Raw genomic sequence first — 26,517 nt, 5'->3', positions numbered from 1 at the left:
TATTTTCCACAGCCAAAGAGAACAGGCCATACCTTTGGAGCCTCGGCCTGACCTCTGCTTGGACTCCTCCTTTGCTGGCCCAGCAGCATGTTTTGAAGAGTCTTTTCATCTCATGCCCCAATCCCAGGCATCAAGGCCCCAGTGGGGAAGAAGGGAGTCAAGGGGCAGCTGTGCTCTCAGGACACTGAGCTCTGGGCAGTGGGGTGCCTCTGCTGTGAAAGGTCATTGCCCCATCACCAGTTTACAAAAGTTGGGGTCAACCTCCAGTTTCCTCAGAGTTTTAGAGCAGACTCTTCATCCCCCTATGGCCTCTGCCACCCTTCCTTTTGAGACCTCAGTTTCATTTTGCAAAATGCCAGTCACATTTGGTGCCACCACCCTCAGGGGTACTTCACCTAGAGGCCTCAGATCACAGCTGGGAGCTCAGTCAGTGGTTCTTAAAGCCCTCTAAACATATCCCAATTTTAGCCTAAGAGGTCCTTATTACACACCGCCCCCTTTACGTCACCCAAACATCATGCAGACCCCAAGTGGTTGAATCTCTTCATAGGGCTCCATTTTTAACAGACACAGTTCAGGGCTTCCCTGGCGGCGCAGTGGTTAAGAATCCGTCTGCCAATGCAGGGGATACGGGTTCGAGCCCTGGTCTGGGAAGATCCCACATGCCGCGGAGCAACTAAGCCCGTGCACCACAACTACTGAGCCCGTGTGCCACAACAACTGAAGCCTGCATGCCTAGAGCCTGTGCTCCGCAACAAGAGGAGCCACTGCAATGAGAAGCCCGTGCACCACAATGAAGATTAGCCTCCGCTCGCCGCAACTAGAGAGAGCCCTTGCGCAGCAACAAAGACCCAACGCAGCCAAAAATAAATAAATTAATTAATTTTTAAAAATAAAAACAAATAAATAAATAAAAGACACAGTTCAGCAACCAAAAATCATCCCTAAATAATTTCCATCATTATTTGCCTCTCTCAAGGAACATCAGTGGGGATCCAGCTGTCACCCTACAAGGATACTTGCTGTCTCCATTTGTCCCCTTTCCATTCTCACCCTCCAGCTGGGTCGGAGCCTCTGTCCAAAGTCTCTGACTCCCAGCCTTGGCTTTTACTTCCTTCCTCCTCCATGTCCCGGCTCCTATCGTGTAGGTCCGATGAGCCTTGCCCATTACCCTGCTTCTCCACAGTGAAGGAGAAGCCAGGAGCCAACCGAGAAAGCACAGATGCTCCCCTTTCCTTCAGCTCTCCAGCCCTGCCTCCCCCATCCCCCTAGGGCTGCATCACACCAAGCCTTAAGTGGAATCAGAGCTAGAACTCGGGGAAGGTGTGGCATGTGGCGGACCAAGCACAGACGAAATTCTTGGTGCAGGGTGTGGGGAAGAGTAGGGTGCTCGTGTGTTGGTAACTCTCACCCCATCACACTGAGCTCCTTTCTCCTAATTTCCCAACCCCTGTGACTAGAATCAGCAACAATTACCTCTCCTTTCTGAGTAGCCTAGTTAGGAATTCAGAGCCGTCTCCTCCTGACCTGGGGAAGGGCGGTTCATTGTACAAGGTGTCCTGTCTCACCCACATTTGGGGAAAACATCAAGATGTGCAGTTTCCAGCGTCTCACTATTGGATTTTTAGGGGCTGTTGGACTGAAGAGGAGCACTTATAGTCTCAGTCCTGCCTGGATTTCCATATTATAGAGACTGCTTCCTGCTGGTGGAATCAACAAGCAGTTTAAAAAAAACCCCAAAATCCAGCCACCTTCCAAACACCTCTAGACTTGGATTCCATATCCTTCTTACAAGAGCTGGGGGAGGGCCTGGGTGTGACCAGAAGACTCAGACCCAGGTCCCGGGTATCCCACTGCAGCCCCAAACCACCCAGCTGGCAGGATGGAGGTGGGCGAGCCATTTGGGGACAGCTCTGCTGGATCCCGACGCTGGGGGAAGGAGGAGGAGGGTCCTGCTTTCCACAGCCAGGCCTGGGCAAGCAGAGCCACTTCTGCCCCAAGCAAATCAATTGAAAGCCTTGGCCAAGCCTGTTTGAGTTGGTGAGAGCCCAAGTGGGAATTCCAATCTGCCAGTGTTTGCTCTGCAGGCAAAGAGAGCCAAACAGAAATGCTGCTCTGGGACTTTACACCAAATATCCAGTGGCTTGTTCTGCCAGCAGTGCTGAGCCAGCCGTCTGCACATCACCCTCTCCCAGCTCCCTGCTCTGTGAAAGCCTTCTGCTTGTGCCCTTAAAGGAAGCTTGCCCTCCCACACCACAGCCCCACAGCCCGTGCCTGGGCTTCCCTGCTGGGACCGGGCCCTGCAGGTGCAACCGGCCATCCCATACCAGCTCCACCTGGACACGCATTCCCCCCTACCCAGCCCCAGGTTCCTGATCTCTGCTTCCTGCTCTCAGCTCCACGCTTTCACCACTCCCACCCCCCCGCCCCAGCCACCTCGTCATTGGCCCAGTCCCTCTCAGCCCCTGATCAGGAAAGCCCACGGCAGCTGGCCTCACAGCAGAGGCAGAGCTGACAGCCAGGAAGCACGAACCATAGTTGACTGTGTCTCTTTTTTTTTTTACACTGTCACATGTATTTTATTTGATCTTTATAGCTGAACAGTTTTATCAGCCCATTTCTCAGACGAAATAGCTGAGGTTTCAAAAGACCAGACACCTTGCCCGAGGTCGCCTGATTAAGGAATCCAAGTTTCCTGACTCTAAAACCATGGTACTCACTAACTTGCCTCCCTGCAGAAGTTTTTAAATCTTTTGTTCACTCCCAGAGGCCTAGGGCAACTCCCACGATTCCTAGTGACAGCAGGCGGAGATGTTTCCGCATTCCCCCATGCAACACTGGCACATCCAGTGTGGGCAGTTGGCAACGTCTGCTTTATCCCAGTCCTGAATCGGAGCCACTGCCTGAGGCCTGCATCCTGGGCTGACTGGGCTGCACCCACCAGAGCCCCCCCGGAAGCCCCCAGCCAAGAGTCGCCCCCTTCACAGTTAGGTACTGGGTGCACACCCCGCTTACTTCAGGGCCACCTCCCAGGGCACTGGCACGAAGTTCTCTCCACCCGAGGAAGGAGCGAGGCCAGACGCCCTGCCCTCACAGGGCTCCCCCACTGCACGGCGATGGGTCTCACGCTCCAGAGCGATCCTTCTTGGCACCGTTTCACACAGTTCTCAGTTTGGTCCTGAGTGCGATCATTTGCAAATGGAAATGATCTGAGTATCTTAGAAGACACATGCTCTCTGCATTCACACAATTATTATCACTTCCTCAGGGAAATTTTCTCTCATCCGTTCTGGCCGGATGACTGTCTCCCCTAGATAACCGTGGGCACCAAGAGGGCCAGGACGAGACTGTGGCTTTCTCGTCACAGAACCCCCAGCACCCTGCACAGCTCAGGAAATAGTAGTCGGGTGAATGAAACCACGAGTAAAGGCTTCCACCAGCCCTTGTCCTCTGGCTTCAGGGGTGCCGTCATCCAGGCCTGGAGCCCACGGGACCCCCATGGGACCCTTGTCCAGCCATTCTCAATTCTACATGTTTTCTACTGACCTGACTCCCCAGGGTGGGCCTGGGCACCCAGCTACAGATGCTGGCTTCCCACCCACAGCTCAACCCAGAACTCATGTCTCCTCTAAGAATAGGGCACCGCCAAGGTGACAGGCCTCAAGAACACTCCCCAGAAATGGGAGCAGAGGGGGCACTGCCGGGCCTCTGGTCTGGCCAGTCGGGAGCAAGGGGTACCAGCCACCCTGCCCCACCTGGGCCTTCAGATGGCTCCGTGGTGGCTGGGCCGGGATGGCGCCAGGACCTTGCCAGCTGTGGCAGTCATGTGGCCAGGGACGACACAGAAAAATGCCACCTTTCGAGTAAAGAGTTCTAACTAAAGGGGAGGGAGCAGCCCAAAGCGCCCGATACTGCCACTCCTCTGGCCCCTGCATGAGGTGCCCCCCTGAACTGCACGCCACACAACAGTATCCTTCCAGTCACGGCTGCACCCCTGGGGCACCACCATCACTGTGAGCCTGGGAGAAGCAGAGTAGAACCCCAAAGAGGGGCCTCCAGGGCTCTGGGTGCACAGAGAGAGCTGTAGCTCTGCCAGGTGTGGGCACACACACAAAGATGAGGGCAGCAGAGCTTCCAGGATCAGTAGGGCCACACCAGCTCAAAGGAGCCACGCACTCTTATGGGGCGGCTGGAAGCCCTTCTCGGTCCGGGGTCCTCAGGTGGCTTTCCCAGGAACCCGGTGGGTCCTTGATGCTGGGGTCAAAGGAGGAGAGAGCCAGTGTGGACCCTAGGTGTGTCTTCTGGTCAGGGGGGGCCTTGAGCCTCCCTCTCCCCACTCCCTACTCCCAAGGTCTGGCTGTGTCATGTGAGGGAGGAATCAGACTTCATGGGCATCTACTCAGGCCCAATTCCCAAAGGTGGAGAAATGCCATGATCACAGCAACCGTGAAGAGGCCAACTCAGAAAACCTGTGTTTAGTTGGCGGGACAGGGTGTCACAGCCTGGGAGGCCCTCGGTGCCTGGGTGCCCACACCCACTACTTCTCCTCGACCTTCTCCAAGGACTGGGACTGCTTCCTCTGGGGCAAGTCTTCAAGCATCAGGCTCAGCACGTGCACGATCTCGTAGTACAGCTCCTGAAGCCTGGAAATGGAGGAGGAGAGGAGGCCTGAGCTCACGAGTGGGCTCCATGCCGCCCTGGCCCTGCCCACGGCACTCTCGCACCCGCACATTCACCACTCCTGGTAGGTGTGGGGTCACGGAAGAGCGAGGACTTCAGAGCCACATAGGGCTGGGCTGGGAGCCCGGCTGTGCCCCTCTACCTGTGGCCCCAGGAGTAAAGTCGTTTCACCGCATGTGTCAGGTGGGAGGCAACAGACTCCTGGGCTCGGAGCGAGGTGAGCCCGTGGAGGTGCCCAGACGCTGCCTGGTCCACGCCTGGGCCAACACTGGTCATCCCTAGATCCCCTCCTTTTAGTTCCTCCTGTCTGCGAAGCCCTCAAGGCAGCTTTTGTTGAGAAACCAGGCTAATCGTGCACCTCCCCTTCCTGCAAGTAATGGCCAGAAGGACCCCAGCTAACTCACACTGAGCATAGCCCTGGGCCAGGCCAAGCTCAGAGCTTCACACACATTGCTTCCATAGTCAGCCCCTCCTGTGCCGGGTAGGAAAGGGACAAAGACTTTGCCAGAGTCACACAGCACCAAGCCAGGGGCTTCAGCTTCTGACTTGCCAGCCAGCAGCGTTCTCTCGGCCCTCTGAAAAGTGCTTGGTGAGGAGGGTCTTGGAGAGTCAGAGGAGCCAATATTTAAAAACAGGTCAGGGTGGGCTGGGGAGGCCAGTGGGTGGAGTCTCCCCCAGCCACAGGCCCGTCCGCACAGCAGCCCAGCCCCTGCACACCGCCAGGAAGGGCCTCGCCCGACCCGCCCTGCACATCAGCCATTGCCCCCCTGGGCCTGGGGCCAGGTCAGCGGAGCTGGGACTGACTTGTAGATGGTAGCATCCTGGTTGTCCAGAGTGGACAAGTAGACATCAATGAAGGGTAGGCTAGTGCCAAAATCATCCAAGACCATGGGGTCAGTGTGCCGCAGGGTCTTCTTAAACTTCTCCACCAGCTCAGTGGAACTTTTGTGGTCAACATTCTTCTAGAGAGGGAAGCATAAAGAGAGCAAGGATGAGGAGGTAGTGACCGGGCTGCACAGAGACCTGGGGCCCCTCCACGTGGGGGCCAGGCAGAGGCCTGACCCTGGCCCCAGGATGAGTCCTGAGTCCAATCACAGTTCACCCCAACCCCTTCTGGGCCTGGACCCCCCTGACTGAGGTCACCTGGTGAGCCACCATCCCTGACGTGAGGACAGGTGACACGGGAAGGAATCGGTGAGAGCCTGAGCGTGGCTCAGCATTTCACCCTGTTCTGGACAAACCTTGGGCACACCGAGACAGGCGGGCATCTCCACCTCAGAGAGGAGGCTGAGGAGGAAGGCACCAGCCACTTGGCGGAGAAAGGGGCAGCATGCTGTTCACGACCCGGCCGAGCACCCCGGCAGCTCAGAGCACTTCGGCCGAAAAGAGAGGACGCTCCTCCAGCCCCTCACAGTTGTATCATGCTTGAGAGAAAATCTCCAGCCCACTGTGCTCACTCTTGTTCCAGTTTAGAAAAACTGAGGTTAGTAACACCTGTCGGGGCCTCCGTGGCCTCGCCCACTCAGCGGACGGGGACGAAGCCTGCTTGGCACCCAGCAAGTCCTCAGGAACAAGAGTGCTCCAGGCAAGGGGCCCAGCAATGGAGTTTTGCCCATGAAGGAGGGAAATATGATAATTGCAACACTCAACACTTGAAGAGGTCCAGAGGAACATAAAAATACAGAGAATAACGTCAGACTCTGAAAAGTACAGGGGGGGTGAGTAGCTGACTTACCAAGTGCCACAGATGCCTAAGGCCACCCGCCCTCCACGCAGGCCCCCAGGCCCATCTTCCTGGCCGTTCCTTCAGCCCTGACTGCCCCTCTGCTTGTCCGCCGGCCCAGGGAGACCACCTACCTGCGTCTGCATCAGCTTGCTGACCTCCTCCTGCTGCCACTTCAAAATCACATGCTTTTCTTCCATGAGTGTCATGTGTCTCTCTAGCATCAGCTCCCGCTCAAACTTTTTGACAGAGTCCTAGAGGGTGGGAGGATGGAGGTAAGATATGGGCTCTCAGTGCGCACCACTCCCGTCTTCCTTCTTCCCCAGTCTTCCACTGCTGCTCCGGCTCCTCAGCAGGAGGATCCCCTCACAGGCCAGCCCCCAGCTCAAGCTGCCAACTGTAGCTGCAGTGACTTCCTAAGCACCTACCCTGCAGGCCACCATCCTGAGGGAGGGAAAATGCAGGGCTCAGGGAAAAGAGTCAGGCTGCGGTAGAGCCTGGTCACCCCCCCTCCACTTCAGGAGGGAGATCGCTCAGTGTCCTCCCTTGAGACTTGGCCCATCTGCCTGCCACACTTACCACTCCCCCATCCTTACAAGCACCACCTCACCTCCGTGTGAATGATCATCACACCCACGAACATGCTGAGGAAGACGAAGGAGGCAAGCAAGATGAAGATGATGGTGAATGAACGGCTCAGAGTAAAATTCCGGGCGTCCAGCTGCTGCTGCAGGTCTGTCCAGCCATCGACCTGCTCAGGCAAGGCAGGGTACGCTGAGCGCCTAGGCCCAGAGCGGCAGGCCTCCTCTCACCCACCGTGGGGAGCCCCAGCCCCACCGAGGAGCAGGCCGGCTTCCTTCCACATCAGCCCTACGACAGCCCCTAACGCTCTGACTCCAGGGCACACGTGCTGGCCTGGAGCTGCACGGCACCACTGGGTGGGGGCGCTGCTGATCAAGGCGCCCTAGGGGCTCTCCTCCAAAAGGCCTTCCATCCCTCCCCAAAGGACAATGCCTCTCTGCCCTCCTTTGGAGAGACCCCGATCCTTCCAGAGTCCAACAGAATCTAGACTCTGAGACTTGGGCTTTGCAGGCTTCTTCTGGGTGGCTTTGTGACAGCCTGTTCCCAAAAAGGCTCTGTGACATGGGTTTCCCTTCTAAATTCAACTTAATCTGAATGAATTGTCTTTTGAAAACTTTTTGAAAGTTTTACACCCCTGTGGGACAAATAAGGATGCTCTAGGGAGTCACAAGATTAGAGATAATCTTGTGGCCAGGGCACTGGCCTATCCTTAGTCCTAGGAGGCCAGCCCCCAGCTTCCCCAGACCAGCTAAGCGTCTGAACATGGGAAAGGCCCCCAAGTGAGGCCCAGCATGTCCACACGCCCACACCAGCTGCCAGTCCCTTCTCAAGTCCCCTGCCCCTACCGCAGCTCCCAAACATGGTACCGTGGCCAAGCTGAAGAGGGTAAAGAAGGCCAGAGCCAGGTTCCCCCAGTTTTTCAGGTCAGCACTCTCTGGAACTCCAAATAAGCAGAAGCCCAGGACAGCGAAGACGTACATCAGGACGAAGAGCAGGACGAGCACGGAGGCCACGGTGCAGGCTGTCTGCCCCATGGCGCTGATGAGTGTCTGCAAGGCACAGGCACTGGGACTAGGCCAGGCTGCAAGGCTGGGTTGGACTCAGAGGACAGGGGTCCAGCCCGTCCCGACACCAGCTGCCCCAGAATCCAGTGCCTTGCCTGGCACATGGCAGATGCTCCATAAATGGCTGGATGAATGAATGAGTGAATGAATGGGAACTGTGCCCAGACTGAGGGCTGGACCAACCTAAGAGTGGTTCATCAGTGCCTGGCATCCACGCTCAGTTGCCCACGGGTGGATCACCCATGGTGTCCCAGGTCTCGTGCAGTCTCCCCATCAGCACCACTAAGCACTCCACTTGAACCCCAGCCTGCCTCTGTGGTCATCCTAAGGTGCCCTGCTCCCACCCCTCAGCTGGGCGCCAGCCCTGAATGCTCTTCCAGGCCAAGGAGGAGTATGGGAACTACCCTGGGAGTGGGAATGAAGAAGGCTGAGAGGAACAGGATTTCTCAATTCTTCTGGGCCCCATTTCACAGGCAGGTCTCCACCTTGGGACCTCAGTCTTCCCCCATGAGATGGGTGTTTGTCTTATCTCCCATGCCTCATCGTTCCTTCTCCATGCCCTGGAGTCTTGCATATACGTGTTCAGCTACCTTGATACTGTCACAGATACCATGTCAAGGTAGGAAGATGTTCCCATTTCAAGATGCAGGATCAGAGGCTCAAAGAAGCAAAATGCCTTGGTCACAGTCACACTCTGCTAGAACGGCAGAGTGGGAACACATTCTCCAGCCCCTTGCCTTGCGCCACCACAGTCAACCACAAAAGCACCTCTTTCTAAGCCAAGATACTATTTATTGACTTAGCAGTAGGAAGGGAGGTACTGGTGGAGCTGGGACACAGGACAGTGAAGTTTTGACAGTCTGGGGTAAAGTGCAAAACAGAGAGACAACCCAGGAGCACTGGGGCTGGTTGCCCTGTATGTGGACCACTTTGGCAGCTACCTGCAAGGGTGAATGCATACCCGACGCCCCCCTCCCCTCCTTGAGGGAAGAAAAATCAGTGTTAAGGGATTAATTCCAAAAGAACTGAGCTGTAAAAAAATTGCCTCCAATCCTGCAAGAGAGACAGAACTTCTTTCCCAAGACTGCTAAGACTGAAGAGGTAAGAACTCATGAAAAAGGCTGCAATGGGACACAGTCTGCAGGTGACATCTTCAGGGTGCGGAGGGGCAGGGCCACGTGGAAGAACCTGAGGTACCTTGGAAGGATGAGGGAGAGGCCCCGGTTGGGTCTCCCACTTCCAGGCTAGTGCACAGGCCCAGTGCCACCCGAGGTCAAAGCCAAGCAGCCTCGAGAACAGCCGTGCAGCAAAAGTCACGCTCTCCGGAAGCCTGTGTGGGACTGACTCCTGACCGCTGGTCTTGGCCACGTTCTTCAAGCACTATCCAGACAGGCTCCATTATTCTGCAGTCTAGAAGGTTCAGAAATCTAGTCCCGGGAATGAGCCTCCAAGGTGGGAGAGCTGAGTCCAGGATGTTGGACCACCAGAGAACTCCCAGCCCCATGGAATATTAATCGGTGAGAGCTCTCCCAGAGGTCTCCACCCCAACACTACGACCCGACTCCACCCAAGGGCCAGCAAGCTCCAATGCTGGACGCCTCATGCCAAACAACTGGCAAGACAGGAACACAACCCCACCCACTAGCAGTCAGGCTGCCTAAAGTCATACTAAGTTCACAGACACCCCAAAACACACCACCAGATGCAGCACTGCCCATCAGAGGGGCAAGATACAGCCCCACCCACCAGAACACAAGCACCAGTCACCCCCACCAGGAAGCCTACACAAGCCACTGGACCAACCTCACCCACTGGGGGCAGACAACAGAAGTAAGAGGAACTACGATCCTGCAGCCTGCATAAAGGAGACCCCAAACACAGTAAGTTAAACAAAATAAGAAGACAGAGAAATATGCATCAGATGAGGAGCAAGGTAAAAACCCATCAGACCTAACAAATGAAGAGGAGACAGGCAGTCTACCTGAAAAAGAATTCAGAGTAATGATAGTAAAGATGATCCAAAGTCTTGGAAATAGAATGGAGAAAACACAAGAAACGTTTAACAAGGAGCTAGAACTAAAGAGCAAACAAACAGTGATGAACAATGCAGTAATTGAAATTAAAAATACTCTAGAAGGAATCAATAGCAGAATAACTGAGAAAGAAGAACGGATGAGTGACCTGGAAGATAAAATAGTGGAAATAACTAATGCAGAGCAGAATAAAGAAAAAAGAATGAAAAGAACTGAGGACAGTCTCAGAGACCTCAGGGACAACATTAAACGCACCAACATTCGAAGTATAGGGGTCCAAGAAGAAGAAGAGAGAAAGAAAGGGTCTAAGAAAATACTTGAAGAGATTACAGTCGAAAACTTCCACAACATGGGAAAGGAAATAGTCAATCAAATCCAGGAAGTGCAGAGAGTCCCTTACAGGATAAACCCAAGGAGAAACACGCCAAGACACACATTAATCAAACTGTCAAAAATTAAATACAAAGAAAAAATATTAAAAGCAGCAAGGGAAAAGCAACAAATAACATACAAGGGAATTCACATGAGGTTAACAGCTGATCTTTTAGCAGAAACTCTGCAAGCCAGAAGGGAGTGGCAGGACATATTTAAAATGATGAAAGGGAAGAACCTACAACCAAGATTACTCTACCCAGCAAGGATCTCATTCAGATTTGAAGGAGAAATTAAAACATTTACAGACAAGCAAAAGTTAAGAAAACTAAGCACCACCAAACCAGCTCTACAACAAATGCTAAAGGAACTTCTCTAGGCAGGAAACACAAGAGAAGGAAAAGACGTACAATAACAAACCCAAAACAATTAAGAAAATGATAATAGGAACATACATATTGATAATTACCTTAAATGTGAGTGGATTAAATGCTCCCACCAAAAGACATACACTGGCTGAATGGATACAAAAACAAGACCCGTTTATACGCTGTCTACAAAAGACCCACTTCAGACCAAGGGACACATACAGACTGAAAGTGAGGGGATGGAAAAAGATATTCCATGCAAATGGAAATCAAAAGAAAGCTGGAGTAGCAATACTCATATCAGACAAAAGAGACTTTAAAATAAACATTATTACAAGAGACAAGGAAGGATGCTACATAATGATCAAGGGATCAATCCAAGAAGAAGATATAACAATTGTAAATCTTTATGCACCCAACATAGGAGCACCTCAATACATAAGGCAAATGCTAAGAGCCATAAAAGTGGAAATCGATAGTAACACAATAATAGCAGGGGACTTTAACACCTCACTTATACCAATAGACAGATCATCCAAACAGAAAATAGATAAGGAAACACAAGCTTTAAATGATACATTAGATCAGATGGACTTAATTGATATTTATAGGACATTCCATCTAGAAACAATAGAATACACTTTCTTCTCAAGTGCACATGGAACGTTCTCCAGGATAGATCACATCTTGGGTCACAAATCAAGCCTTGGTAAATTTAAGAAAATTGAAATCGTATCAAGCATCTTTTCCGACCACAACGCTATGAGACTAGATATCAATTACAGGGAAAAAAATGGTAAAAAATACAAACACATGGAGGTTAAACAGCATGCTACTAAATAACCAAGAGATCACTGAAGAAATCAAACAGGAAATCAAAAACTACCTAGAAACAAATGACAATGAAAACACAATGACGCAAAACTTATGGGATGCAGCAAAAGCAGTTCTAAGAGGGAAGTTGACAGCAATACAATCCTACCTCAAGAAATAAGAGGGTCTTCCCTGGTGAAACAGTGGTTAAGAATCCACCTGCCAATGCAGGGGACACGAGTTTGATCCCTGGTCCGGGAAGATCCCACATGCCACGGAGCAACTAAGCCCCTGTGCTACGCAAGCCACAACTACTAAGCCCTTGGGCCACAACTACTGAAGCCCGTGCGCCTAGATACAGCCCATGCTCCACAACAAGAGAAGCCACTGCCATGAGAAGCCCGTGCACTGCAATGAAGAGTAGCCCCTGCTCGCTGCAACTACAGAAAGCCCACGTGCAGGAACGAAGACCCAAAACAGCCAAAAAAAAAAGGAAAGAAAAAGAAACAAGAAAAATCTCAAATAAACAACATAACCTTACACCTAAAGCAGTTAGAGAAAGAACAAAAAAAACCCCCAAAGCTAGCAGAAAGAAAGAAATCATAAATCAGATCAGAAATAAATCAAAAAGAAATGAAGGAAACAATAGCAAAGACTAATAAAACTAAAAGCTGGTTCTTTGGAAGATAAACAAAATGGATAAACCATTAGCCAGACTCATCAGGAAAAAAAGAGAGAAGACTCAAATCAAAATAATTAGAAATGAAAACGGAGAAGTAACAACTGACACTGCAGAAATACAAAGGATTGTGAGAGACTACTATAAGCAACTATATGCCAGTAAAATGGACAACCTGGAAGAAATGGACAAATTCTTAGAAAAGTACAACCTTCCAAGACTGAATCAGGAAGAAATACAAAATATGAACAGACCAATCAGGAGCACTGAAATTGAAACTGTGATTAAAAATCCTCCAACAGGGCTTCCCTGGTGGCGCAGTGATTGAGAGTCCGCCTGCCAATGCAGGGGACGCAGGTTCGTGCTCCGGTCCGGGAAGATCCCACGTGCCGCGGAGCAGCTGGGCCCATGAGCCATGGCCACTGAGCCTGCGCGTCCGGAGCCTGTGCTCCGCAATGGGAGAGGCCACAACAGTGAGAGGCCCACGTACCACAAAAAAAAAAAAATCCTCCAACAAACAAAAGCCCAGGGCCAGATGGCTTCACAGGTGAATTCTATCAAGCATTTAGAGAAGAGCTAACATGTATCCTTCTAAAACTCTTCCAAAATACTCCCAAACTCATTCTGTGAGGCCACCATCACCCTGATACCCAAACCAGACAGAGACACTACAAAAAAAAGAAAATTAAAGACCAATATCACTGATGAATATAGATGCAAAAATCCTCAACAAAATACTAGCAAACAGAATCCAACAATACATTAAAAGGATCATACACCATGATCAAGTGGGATTTATCCCAGAGATACAAGGATTCTTCAATATATGCAAGTCAATCAATGTGATACACCATATTAACAAACTGAAGAATAAAAACCATATGATCATCTCAATAGATGCAGAAAAAAGCTTTTGACAAAATTCAACACTGATTTATGACAAAAACTCTCCAGAAAGTGGGCATAGAGGGAACCTATCTCAACATAATAAAGGTCACATACGACAAACCCACAGCAAACATCATTCTCAATGGTGAGAAACTGAAAGCATTTCCTATAAGATCAAGAACAAGACAAGGATGTCCACTCTCACCACTATTATTCAACATAGGTTTGGAAGTAATGGCCAAGGCAATAGGAGAAGAAAAAGAAATAAAAGGAATACAAATCAGAAAAGAAGGAGTAAAACTGTCACTGTTTGCAGATGACATGATACGATACATAGAGAATCCTAACGATGACACCAGAAAACTACTAGAGCTAATCAATGAATTTGGTGAAGTTGCAGGAAACAAAATTAATGCACAGAAACCTCCTGCATTCCTATACACTGACAACGAAAGATCAGAAAGAGAAATTAAGGAAACAACCCATTCACCATTGCAACAAAAAGAATAAAATACCTAGGAAAAAACCTACCTAAGGAGGTAAAAGACTTGTACTCAGAAACCTATAAGACACTGATGAAAGAAATCAAAAATGACACAAACAGATGGAGAGATATACCATGTTCTTAGATTGGAAGAATCAATATTGTGAAAATGACTATAATGTCCAAAGCAATCTACAGATTAATGCAATCCCTATCAAATTACCCACGGCATTTTTTACAGAACTAGAAAAAAAATCGTAAAATTTGTATGGAGGGCTTCCCTGGTGGCGCAGTGGTTGAGAGTCCACCTGCCAATGCAGGGGACACGGGTTCGTGCCCTGGTCCGGGAAGATCCCACGTGCCACGGAGGGGCTGGGCCCGTGAGCCATGGCCGCTGAGCCTGTGCAGTCCGGAGCCTGTGCTCCACAATGGAAGAGGCCACAACAGAGAGAGGCCCGCGTATCGCAAAAAAAAAAAAAAAAAATTTGTAGGGAGACACAGAACATCCCGAATGGCCAAAGCAATCTTGAGGGAAAAAAAAATGGAGCTGGAAGAATCAGACTCCCTGATTTCAGACTATACTACAAAGCTACAGTAATCAAGACAACAAGGCACAAAAACAGGAATATAGATCAACGGAACAGAATAGAAGGCCCAGAGATAAACTCACATACCTATGGTCAACTAATCTACAACAAGGAGGAAAGGATATACAATGGAGAAAAGACAGTCTCTTCAATAAGTGGTGCTGGGAAAACTGGACAGCTACATGTAAAAGAATGAAATTAGAACACTCCCTAACACCATGCACATAATAAACTCAAAATGGATTAAAGACCTAAATGTAAGACTGGACATTATAAAACTCTTAAAGGAAAACATAGGAAGAACACTCTTTGACATAAATCACAACAAGATCTAGAGTAATGGAAATAAAAATGAAAGTAAACAAATGGGACCTAATGAAACTTCAAAGCTTTTGCACAGCAAAGGAAACTATAGACAGGATGAAAAGACAACCCTCAGAATGGGAGAAAATATTTGCAAATGAATCAACAGACAAAAGATTAATCTCCAAAATATATAAACAGCTCATGCAGCTCAATATTAAAAAAACAAACAACCCAATCAAAAAGTGGGCAGAAGACCTAAATAGACATCTCTCCAAAGAAGACATACACATGGCCAAGAGGCACATGAAAAGCTGCTCAACATCACTAATTATTAGAGAAATGCAAATCAAAACTACAATGAGGTATCACCTCACAGTGGTCAGAACAGGCACCATTAGAAAATCTATGAACAACAAATGCTGGAGAGGGTGTGGAGAAAAGGGAACCCTCTTGCATTGTTGGTGAGAATGTAAATTGGTACAGCCACTATGGAGAACAGTATGGAGGTGCCTTAAAAAACTAAAAATAGAACTACCATATGACCCAGCAATCCCACTACTGGGCATATACCCTTAGAAAACCATAATTCAAAAAGACACATGCACCCCAATGTTCATTACAGCACTATTTACAATAGCCAGGTCATGGAAGCAACCTAAATGCCTATCGACAGATGAATGGATAAAGAAGATGTGGTACATATATACAATGGAATATTACTCAGCCATAAAAAGGAACGAAACTGGGTCATTTGTAGAGATGTGGATGGACCTAGAGACTGTCATACAGAGTGAAACAAGTCAAAAAGAGAAAAACAAATATTGTATATTAACGCATATATGTGGAATCTAGAAAAATAGTATAGATGAACCGGTTCGCAAGGCAGATGGAGACACAGATGTAGAGAACAAGTGTATGGACACTAAGGGGGGAAAGTGAGGGGGTGGTTGTGGTGGGATGAATTGGGAGATTGGGATGGACATATATAAACGAATATGTAAAAATAGATAACTAATAAGAACCTGCTGTATAATAAATAAATAAATAAAGTAAAATTTTTTTAAAAACTAAAAATAGAACTACCATATGACCCAGCAATCCCACTGCTGGGCACATACCCTGAGAAAACCATAATTCAAAAAGAGTCATGTACCACAATGTTCACTGCAGCTCTATTTACAATAACCAGGACATGGAAGCAACCTAAATGTCCATCGACAGATGAATGGATAAAGAAGATGTGGCACATATATGTAATGGAATATTACTCAGCCATAAAAAGGAATGAAATTGAGTTATTTGTATTGAGGTGGATGCACCCAGAGTCTGTCATACAGAGTGAAGTAAGTAAGAAAGAGAAAAACAAATACCGTATGCTAACGCACATATATGGAACTAAAAAATGGTACTGATGAACCTAGTGGCCGGGCAGGAATAAAGACGCAGATGTAGAGAATGGACTTGAGGACAGAGCGGGCGAAAGGGAAGCTGGGATGAAGTGAGAGAGTAGCATTGACATATATACACTACCAAATGTAAAATGGATGGCTAGTGGGAAGATGTTGCATAGCTCAGGGAGATAAGCTCGGTGCTTTGTGATGACCTAGAGGGGTCAGATAGGGAGGGTGGGAGGGAGGCTCAAGAGGGAGGGGATATGGGGGTATATGTATACATATAGCTGATTCACTTTGTTGTGCAGCAGAAACTAACACAACAGTGTAAAGTAATTATACTCCATTAAAGATATAAAAATACATAAATAAATAAACAAATAAAGTTAGTATTAAAAAAAAGAAAGCCCAGAGATAAACCCACGAACATATGGTCACCTTATCTTTGACAAAGGAGGCAAGAATTTATAGTGGAGAAAAGACAGCCTCTTCAATAAGTGGTGCGGGAAAACTGGACAGCTACATGTAAAAGAATGAAATTAGAACACTTCCTAACACCATACACAAAAGTAAAGTCAAAATGAATTAAGGACCTAAATGTAAGGCCAGACACTATAAAACTCTTAGGGGAAAATATTGGCAGAACACTCTATTACATAAATCACAGCTAAATCCTTTGTGACCCACCTCCTAGAGCAATGGAAATAAAAACAAAAATAAACAAATGGGACCTAATGAAACTTAAAAGTTTTTGCACATCAAAGGAAACCAAAAATAAGACAAAAAGACAAACCTCAGAATGGGAGAAAATATTTGGAAACGAAGCAACTGACAAAGGATTAATCTCCAAAATATACAAGCAGCTCATGCAGCTCAATATCAAAAAAACAAACAACCCAGTCCAAAAATGGGTAGAAGCCCTAAATAGACATGTCTCCAAAAAAGATATACAGATTGCCAACAAACACATGAAAAGATGCTCAACATCACTAATCATTAGAGAAATGCAAATCAAAACCACAATGAGGTATCACCTCACACCAGTCAGGATGGCATCATCAAAAAATCTAGGAAGAATAAGCGTTGGAGAGGGTGTGGAGAAAAGGGGACCCTCCTGCACTGTTGGTGGGAATGTAAATTGATACAACCACTATGGAGAACAGTATGGACATTCCTTTAAAAACTAAAAATAGAATTACTATATGACCCAGCAATCCCACTACTGGGCATATACCCTGAGAAAACCATAATTCAAAAAGACACATGCACCCCAATGTTCATTGCAGCACTATTTACAATAGCCAGGACATGGAAGCAACCTAAATGTCCATTGACAGATGAATGGATAAAGAAGATGTGGCACATATATACAATGGAATATTACTCAGCCATAAAAAGGAATGAAATTGAGTTATTTGTAGTGAGGTGGATGGACCTAGAGACTGTCATACAGAGTGAAGTAACTCAAAAAGAGTAAAACAAATACCGTATGCTAAAGCATATATTTGGAATCTAGAAAAATCATACTGATGAACCTAGTGGCAGGGCAGGAATAAAGATGCAGATGTAGAGAACGGACTTGAGGACACAGTGGGGGAAAGGGAGGCTGGGATGTAGTGAGAGAGTAGCATGGACATATATACACTACCAAATGTATAACAGATAGCTAGTGGGAAGCAGCTGCATAGAACAGGGAGATCAGCTCGGTGCTTTGTGACCACCTAAAGGGTTGGGGTAGGGAGGGTGGGAGGGAGGCACAAGAGGGAGGGGATATGGGGATATATGTATTCATATAGCTGATTCGCTTTGTTGTACAGCAGAAACTAACACAACATTGTAAAGCAGTTATACTCTAATAAAGATGTATTAAAAAAAAAAAAGGAATCTAGTCCCATGGATGTTTACCCAGATCCCCATAGGCTGGTACCTCCTTCCCTGAGGAAGTCCTGCACTTTCTAGACCTACAGCCTGGCCCCCAGTAGGTGCCTGATTCTGAATTCCCAAATTCTTTGGGGAAGCAACTCCTAGCCCCCAGTTCAGCTGTCCTGGGCTCTGAATCACGCTAGGGCTGCCCTCCTGGCCTTGGGGCATTCTGGGCATGGAGAGGACCTCTTGTCAGGGCAGGTACTCGGGCCCTGCCGCTCTGATGGGTGGCAAGTGATGCACCCCAAAGAGGAGCAGGCAGGGAGGGAGGCGAGGCTGATGCTCTCACTTGCAGCCCAGTGTCTGCAGGTGGTTCTTCAGGCTGAAATGCAGATGAACAAGGACAGTGTGGCCCTTGGTTGCCCAGCTAACAGAGCTTCTCTGTGTGCAAAACAGCAAGAAACTATTTCTTCATGGTGCAGGTTTATTGCCATGAGGTGGAAAGCAGAATGTCATCTTAATTCATCAGGGAACAGGAGTCAAGAATGTGCCGGAGTGCCAGCTCTGGGCACTGAGCTGCAGCTCTGTTAGAGCCTCATCTAGACCTCAGTGAATATAAATCAGCACAGAGGTGCAAGGCTCCACCGTTGGCACCTCCAGCTCCCCTGGCCAGCTGGCCAGGCTGGTGTACAGAGGGCATGTAATCCAGAGTCACTCTGGGGGTCCAGGGACATCCCCAAACCCATAGAAGAGCTACAACCAGGGGGGTCTGATGGTTCCCCAGGGAACAACTTTTGCATACAAGGCTCTGCTTAATGACAGAAAGACCTTGGGGTCAAACATGGACTGTATGCGTATGAACATGCTGTGTTTGCGTGCCCTTGGGTGTCTGCGTGACCACATGGACCAAAGGCCACGCAGAGGCCTTCGGTCACCAAGCAAGCCAGGCTGAGCTCTGGGATAGGCCTTGGCCAGTGGGGAGGGCTGTGTGCCCTTCACTGGATCCCTGGGCTATCCCTGCCGGGCACCAAGACCCTGGCACCTCCAGGCCTTCCCCGCTGACCAGGCTGCCACAACACAATGCACTCAGCAGTTGGCTCGTGCCCTCAGCCTCACAAGGGACAATCTGGGTCACTGCCCCTCCCCCCACTCCCCAAGATGGAAGCCCCTCCTGCCACCCATCCTTTCTGCTTCCTCCTCCCTGCACAGCCCTGGACTTCCTTTCCCTCAGCCCACCACCATCACCACCTTCCTCTCATGACTCCCGCAGGTCTCTGGCACCTTCATTCCACAGTGATCTCTCTCCTGGCCTTCCCTGTAAACCCTCTCTTGCCTGAGGACATCGCTCCCCGGCAGCCCTCTAGAGGGAGGCTGCTCATCCCCCACCCACCTGATTCAGGAGGCCATCCCCTACTTTATCCTCGGAGCCCCAGCCTCCATGGGCAAAGCCCCTGCCTCTGGGCAGGGCCAACCTTCCACCTTCCCACACCCTGTTGCATCTTGGAATGGCTCCACCCCACCCTGCTGTCATCCTGGGGGCCTTCAGCATCTCTGTGGACATCCACCAATCCCCAGGCCTCTTCGTCCCTTGACTTCCTCATCTCCAGCGACCCTTGAATCACTTTAGGCCCCTGCTCCCTTGGTGCCCCATACCCCAAAAAATGGGCACAGCCCCCACTGTCTGATTACTCCCTCACTCCGAGGTGCCCGCCACCTGGCACTCACCTCCCAAAGAGCTCCAGTCTTCTTTCCTGTCCACCTGCCTTACTCTCATCCCTCCCTGACACAGACTCCATAGGCCAGCACCTCAGACACTCCCTTCCCCACTTCTAGGACACATTATAGGGTCTGCCTCTAGCCCACGAACAAGGGGAGTCACTCCCAAGTGTAAAAGGAGTAGTGCCATGACTCGAGGTGCACTTTAGAGATTCCTCCAGCTGCTGAGGCATTTCCGCTCCAGGGCTCTCAGTAGTGTGGGAAGCCACTGCAGGAACCCATGGAAAGGTGAATGGTGATGGAGAAAAAATGGTGGCTGTTGGAGTGAAAACATGTGAACAAGCCGAGAACTATCCAGGAGGCCAGGCTGTAGGACTCTGAGAGAGAGAGCTCAAAGCCGACACTCAAACTTATGACTTGGCAGTTGACTTGACAGGAGGCACCCATCCCCAACAGACAAAATACAGGAGGAGGAGCCAGGTCTTGAGATTGGAGGGTGGGGGTGGGAGGAGAGTGAAGACTTCCGGTTTAGACACGTTGAGTTTGAGGAGTATGTGAGCTATCCAGGAAGCAGTTAGGTCTGAAGTTCAAAGAAAGTGGCGTGGGCAGGTGAAGACCCCTGACAAGTGCAAAAGGTCACCCAAAGAGAATACAGAGTGAGAAGAGAAGAGAGCTCAGGACACAGTCCTGGGCAAGGCAAAGAAAACACGCACCTGAGAAGTTATGCCTAAGAGGCTGGAGGGAAACCAGGAGAAAGCGGTGACAGGAAGCTGCTGGCAACCTCAGAGGGGCTAGTTACAGGGGAGAGGAGGGAGGAAGCCCGGACACAAATGACAGGTAAGGAAGAGGGACTGGGAGAACAGACACCCCTTCCAGGAGCCTTGCCGTGAAGAGAAGCAGGAGGATGGGACCATGCTCCCATCCTGGGAGGGGACACACATGGGTATGTGACCACGTGAGAGCAAGACCTGAATGCATGGGGTCTGCAGGAGGGGGAGCTCTTTAACATGCACCTATTCTCCACTCAGGCCTGGGGCTCCCTTGGGCTCCCTGAGTGTCGGACCTAAGCCCTAGACAGACAGACACCAGGCTGGCCTAGGGGCAACCTCTCAGCAGAACAGGCTGACACACCCTAACTTGTCAAATAGGTCCAAACCAGCCCCTTCCTGGAGAAGCACGGGTACTGACCAGAGCCAGGGCAAACATACCATGTCCAGGATGGACACCTGAGGGCACGTTTGGGGCACCTCTGAGGTTTGTTCTGAAACCTCCGAGCCAAGTAAAGACTGGCCACCCTCTGCCCTCTCAGCAGGAGCAGCACTTCCAGAGCTGCCTGAACAAGTCATGAGACCATTCCCATCAAGAGAAGCAGCAGATTTTTCAATCGTTCGGGGAAAGCAGTGAGTGGCTGAAGCCACCAAAAAGCTGGAGACTCCTGGGCATGTAGTCCAAAGGGTCTGGACCATAAGAAAATCAGTCACTTTGCAACATGGGAGAGAGGAAAAGATCAGATGGTCTTGAGTCAGACACACCTTTTGAAGCTCAGCTCCAGCATCTAACTGCTGAGTGACCTTGGGTCTCAATTTCTTCATCTGTAAAATGGAGCTAATACCTTTCCTAGAATCGTTTTAAGATTAAATGAGAGAACACAGGTAAACATCAACCTGTCACACAAGAGGACTCAGTCACTGCATGAGAGTAGCAGAATTATCATTTCTTCAGGAGCTGATGGGCAGACGGGCCCTATCACCTGCACTCCCAGAACCATGGCATCCCGCCACTCACCCGGATGCCGCGGCTATAGGGGATAAGCTTGAGAATGCGCAGGGACTGTACGCCATCGGCGATGTTGAGGTAGGGGTAGTGCTTGCCCTTGATCTTGCGGAGACTGTAGGGGATGAAGATGATGATGATAATGATCACATCTAGCAGGTTGTAGCCATCCTTCCAGTAGTTGATGGGGTCCACGTAGAGCTTCATGCAGAACTCGGAGCTATAGATGGACACAAAGATGAGCTCTGAGACCTACAGGGGTGGTAAGGGTAGGAGGGTCAGACCAAGCTGCAGACCTCACCCCTGCCTGGGCCACCCCATCAGGTGTGTGTGTTGGCGGGGCGAGGGTGGGAGCGGGTGCTCCTAAGTCAGCCACAAGACAGAGAAAGCCAGGCAGAGTCCCTGGCATACAGTGGACACAATGTGCCTGATTCCCTTCTCTTTCTGTGTCTTGCCTACCCTGTGGCCCCGAGCTTAGGGCTGGGTTTGACCCAGATAGCTTGGGAATGACTGACTGACCGATGGACAGAATGACTATTGAGTCCTGGTGGGAGGTGCGTGTCAGGCAACCCGGATTTCCAAAGAGAAGATTCCAAGAGCCTTCTGGCCAACCTGAATACCCAGACTTTTGGGAAAGGAGATGAACTACTCACACATCTACTTTATTTACTCTATTATCACACATACTTAAAATCAGTTAATTAATCTGCTTCTGAAGAACATTCTGCTTTTTTTTCCCACTTTTATACTTTATGAAACAATCTCATTCAAATTCTTCTCATGCATCTACAACTCCAGTGGCTTTGATTTTACCAAAAGGTACTTTTTGAGTCATCTGAGTTTTTCCTTATCATCAATGAATTCATTCATTGAGGAAGCTTTGATTAAGCATCTACCACATGCCAAGCAAGCACTGTTTCAGGCACAGGGAAATGAAACAATGAGACAGTCTCTTTTTTTTTTTTAGAAGTTAATTTTTTTTATTGGGAAACCAAGGTAACAAACCTAAACTTATTGAAAATGAAATCAGTAACTAAGACTCTGCAGGCCCCATCCCCAACCAGCACCAAGGCCTCTGTTTGGCCTAACCCCAGTTTCTCTCGTCCCCAAAAGAACAACCATGTGAAGAACCTGGGGTCAACCTCAGGGCACACACTGCAACTCCCTCTACCCCACCCTCAACTGACACACACAGCCTGGATCAGCAGGCTGGGTCTAGGCCCAAGGAGGGAATAGTGAGGTTTCCTGGGTGGCAGGGAAGCCCACCCCAACCTGGTCAAAATCCCAAGTTAGGAAAGGAAGACAGAAGGGAGACTGGCTTGCCCACCCACTCCCCTCCCCTCAGTCCCCCCAGACAACAGGCTCACATCCCTGATCAGTAACACTGTGATTCTGAGGTGTCAGTAGGGCTCCCAGTGGCTTCACCAGATTTCTGCAAAGGGCCCAGGGGAGGGGGCAGGCATTTACCCTGCCACCTGTTCAGTATTAGCCAGCCAAGCTGCTGCCCTCAGCTTGTGCTGTGGCCCCTCTCCCCTGTAGACACCCACGGCTGGGGACCAGGCCTCCTGCCAGAGAGAAATGAGTCCAGGAGGCCCTTGCTTCCCCAGCCAGGGAGGAAGGATGGCCTGGGAAGCCTGGGACGGCTACACCAGCTTCTTGGCTTCCAAGAAGCTCTTGGGATGTCGCATCTGCCCGACGCCAATGGCTACGAGAATGAGGGTCTGCAGGATAGATCACCACAGCATGCCCAGGAAGCTGACGGTCTAGTAGGGGAGACGGAAATGAATGTTTAGACAAATACATACGTAACATCGGACAGGAAGGAAAGTGAAACAGCCAAAGGGGAGAGAGGGGCTGGCCAGGGTGGGGAGGGGCAGGCATGGCAGCTACTTTAGAAAAGGTGCTGAGTGGAGGCCTTGCTAAAGCCGGGGATGGAGCCATAATAAAAACTGGGAGACTACTCCCCAATGGCGAGTACAAGGGCCTTAAGGGGAGCAAGGAACAGCAAAGCCAGAAAGGGGTGAGCAGAGCAGGAGATGCAGTTGGAGGGGCGGGCCATGTAGGGAGGGCCTTGTAGGCCTGGTGAGGGCTGTGAACTTTAACCTCAGCCTTGGAGGAGTTTGAGCAAGGGAGTGATGTGAACTGATTTACATTTTAAAGAGATCTCCGTGGAAAAGAGACCGTGGGGGAACTGGCAGGAGTAGCACCTGGGAGGCAAGTTAGGGAGGAGGCGCTAGATAGTAGAAGAACCATCATCCAGGCAAGAGACGAGGTTAGATTGTATTGGAGTGGGGGACAGTGTGGAGCTGAAGAGAAGAGGACAGATTCCGGAAGTATTTTGTGGGCAGTGATGACAGGACTTGCTGATGGACTCAGGGGTGCACAGGGTAGAGAGAAGGCAAGGAAGACTCTAGTGCTTCACACAGAGCAACTGGGTAAACGCCGATACCTTTAACTGAGATGAGTTTGGGGTGGGGTGAAGGGGGGCTAGAGAGAGTTTCTATTTCCATTTCTAGAGGGAAATAGAAAAGGTTTTGAGATACACCACCTTTTAAATATGTCAGATGCTGTCACTGGAAATTGTAACTCAAGCCACAACTATCCCTTTGGAAAACATGAGGGCAGCCGGTGGTGTTATTTGTTCTGTATACTTATATCTGTGGTCACCACATGGCAACCATTTACATACACTTTTATGTTTGTTAACTACAATGAAACATTTAATATACACAAAAAGGTATAAAGAATAATATAATGAACAACCATATACCACCACCCAGCTTAAGAAATAAAATATTACCATTACAGGCAGAGCCTCACATCCATCAGATCCCCTTCCCTTCCCACAAAAGTAATCCTGTTTTAAATCTGGAGTATGTCTTGCTCGTGTGTTTTATACTTTTACCACATATGTATCCCTAAAAGTACATAGTATGGTTTTGCATTTTTTATACACTACATAAATTGCATATACATTACAGTATTCTTTGGGCGATTTTTTTTCATTTAAAATTATAAGATTCATCCATGTTGATATACGTAAACCTAGTTTAGTGTTTCACCACTATTTAGCAATTCCACTTATGAAAATACTATAATTTCTTTATCCAGTTACCCATTGAGTGATATTTAGCTTCTTTGTAATTTTTTACTACTGCAAAGAGTACAAAAAGTTTGAGTCAGGTTGCGGGGCCATTTAAAAAGTGGACTTAAGGTCCTTTGCCCCTGGGCCCTCTCCCCAGCCAGATCGTGGGCAAGATGGCTGGGTGTGCAGCATCCTCGAACCCATGAGCAGTTCCTCCGTGCCCCTAGGGACCCCAGCCCCTGCCACAGCAGATTCTGAGCACCCCTTGGGCTCCCAGCTGCTGGGCCGCCAGCACCAACTTCTGGAGCACCCGAAAGGGAATTCTCCTGTTTGCTAAGATGCTATTGTGCCTGGTGATTCTGACCTGCCTTATTGCTGATTGAGATGATCTTTGCTGCTATATTCTTTATCATCTATGTGTGTTACCTGCACACCGAGATATAGGCTATCAACTGGCCTTGGAGTGATTTCTTCCAAACCCACACAGTGGTCATCCTCTACCTGATCACCTCAACCGTTGTCCTTGTTGAGAGAAGAAACCACTCCAAAATCATCACAGGAGTACTGGGTCTAATCGCTGGGTGCCTACGTGGCCATGATGCCCACGTTACCTTCCCCTTGCGGCAGCAGACACAGCTGCCCCACTAACCCTGCAGATTGCCAGCTGTGGTTGAACTCCCTTCATTTCTCTCTGAAACCTGCAAATAACACCTCCATCGAAATAACTCTCTGCGCTTACAACACTCCCAACCAGCTCGTAGCCCCATGTTTTACTGTACACAGGTGTAGTTTTTCTCTGTTACATACCTAGGAGTGGAATTACCTGATTGTAGAATATGAGCATCTTCAGCTTCACTGGATTTTGCCAAATTGTTTTCTGAAGCTATTGTACTAATTTACTTTAATATCAATGATGCTCCTTTTTTTTTAATTTCTATTGGAGTATAGTTGTTTCACAATGTTATGTTAGTTTCTGCTGTACAGCAAAGTGAATGTTATATGTATACATGTAGCCCCTCTTTTTTAGATTTCCTTCCCATTTAGGTCACCAGAGCATTGAGTAGAGTTCCCTGTGCTATACAGTAGATTCTCATTAGTTACCTATTTTATACATAGTAGTATATATATATGTCTATCCCAATCTCCCAATTCATTCCACCACCACCCTCCCCGCCTTGGTATCCATAAGTTTGTTCTCTACATCTGTGTCTCTATTTCTGCTTTGCAAATAAGTTCATTTGTACCATTTTTCTAGATTGCACATGCAAGCGATATTATACGATATTTGTTTTTCTCTTTCTGACTTACTTCTGAACAATGCTTTTTTTTTTTTTTAACATCCTTACCAATACTTCCTACTGTTGGACTTCTTAATTTTTGTCAATCTGATGAATATGAAATGGTATCTTATTTTTCAGTTTGTCATTTCTCTAATTATTAATGAAGTTGGGCATCTTTTTATATGTTTAAATTGTAAATTGCCTGTTCCTAATCTGTTGCCAAATTTTCTGCTAGACTGTTTTGTCTTTTTCTTATTGATTTGGAAGACAATATATCACATACTTTGAATCCTAAGCCTTTACCTGTTATATGTGTTTCAAATAGCATCTCCTACAGTGACTTATCTTTTCACCTCTTTAATGATCTTCTGATGAATAGAAATTTAAAGTTTTAATGGAATCAAATTAAGCAAACTTTTTCTCCATGGCTTATTTATTTCATACCTTAAGATACCTTTCCCTTCTGAGATCATATAAATCTATATTTTCTTCTAAAAATTTAAAGTTTCACTTTTCAAGTTAGGTCTTTAGCTGTGTATGCTGGAAGGTAGAGATCCAATTGTGTTTTTTCTTTCCACATGTACTGTTTAATGAAGAATTTATCTTCCACCACTCATTTGCAGTGCCATCTGACAGGGGCCAGGTTTTCATACAAGCCAGGTCTGTTTCTGAGCCCTCTATCCTGTTCCATTGGTCTATCTGTCTATCCACGCATCATCACCCTGCTTTAATTACTGCAGCATTATAGGAAGTCTTATTACCTGGTAAGTCAAGACTTCTCCCCTTTTCACTTTCAAAACCATCTTGGTTTTTATATTTCATTCTTTTAT

The 26,517-nt window shown here is 48.5% G+C and overlaps 1 protein-coding gene and 1 pseudogene across 2 annotated transcripts in view; one reads left to right on the top strand and one right to left on the bottom strand.

The window, feature by feature from the left end:
* Positions 1-4,381: 4,381 nt before the first annotated feature.
* CATSPER3 (cation channel sperm associated 3) overlaps positions 4,382-26,517 on the bottom strand; it is a gene marked incomplete at its 5' end in the record, with an annotated part of 41,609 nt that continues 19,473 nt past the window's right edge. The window contains 6 exons of the mRNA XM_079918642.1: positions 4,382-4,643; positions 5,485-5,642; positions 6,538-6,657; positions 7,014-7,154; positions 7,852-8,034; positions 21,335-21,574. Coding sequence (XP_079774768.1) covers positions 4,538-4,643; positions 5,485-5,642; positions 6,538-6,657; positions 7,014-7,154; positions 7,852-8,034; positions 21,335-21,574 — 948 coding nt within the window. The 3' untranslated portion in view covers positions 4,382-4,537. The remainder of the gene's footprint in view (positions 4,644-5,484; positions 5,643-6,537; positions 6,658-7,013; positions 7,155-7,851; positions 8,035-21,334; positions 21,575-26,517) is intronic.
* On the top strand, positions 23,002-25,168 carry LOC307184068 (proteolipid protein 2-like; annotated as a pseudogene). The gene is made up of 3 exons: positions 23,002-23,088; positions 24,635-25,076; positions 25,162-25,168. The product of its transcript is annotated as a proteolipid protein 2-like (transcript).

This window comes from Stenella coeruleoalba, assembly GCF_951394435.1.
Source record: "Stenella coeruleoalba genome assembly, chromosome: 3".
Lineage (NCBI taxonomy): Eukaryota > Metazoa > Chordata > Mammalia > Artiodactyla > Delphinidae > Stenella > Stenella coeruleoalba.
Note: the sequence above shows the minus strand (reverse complement) of the source record. Positions and strands in the feature narration are given on the sequence as shown.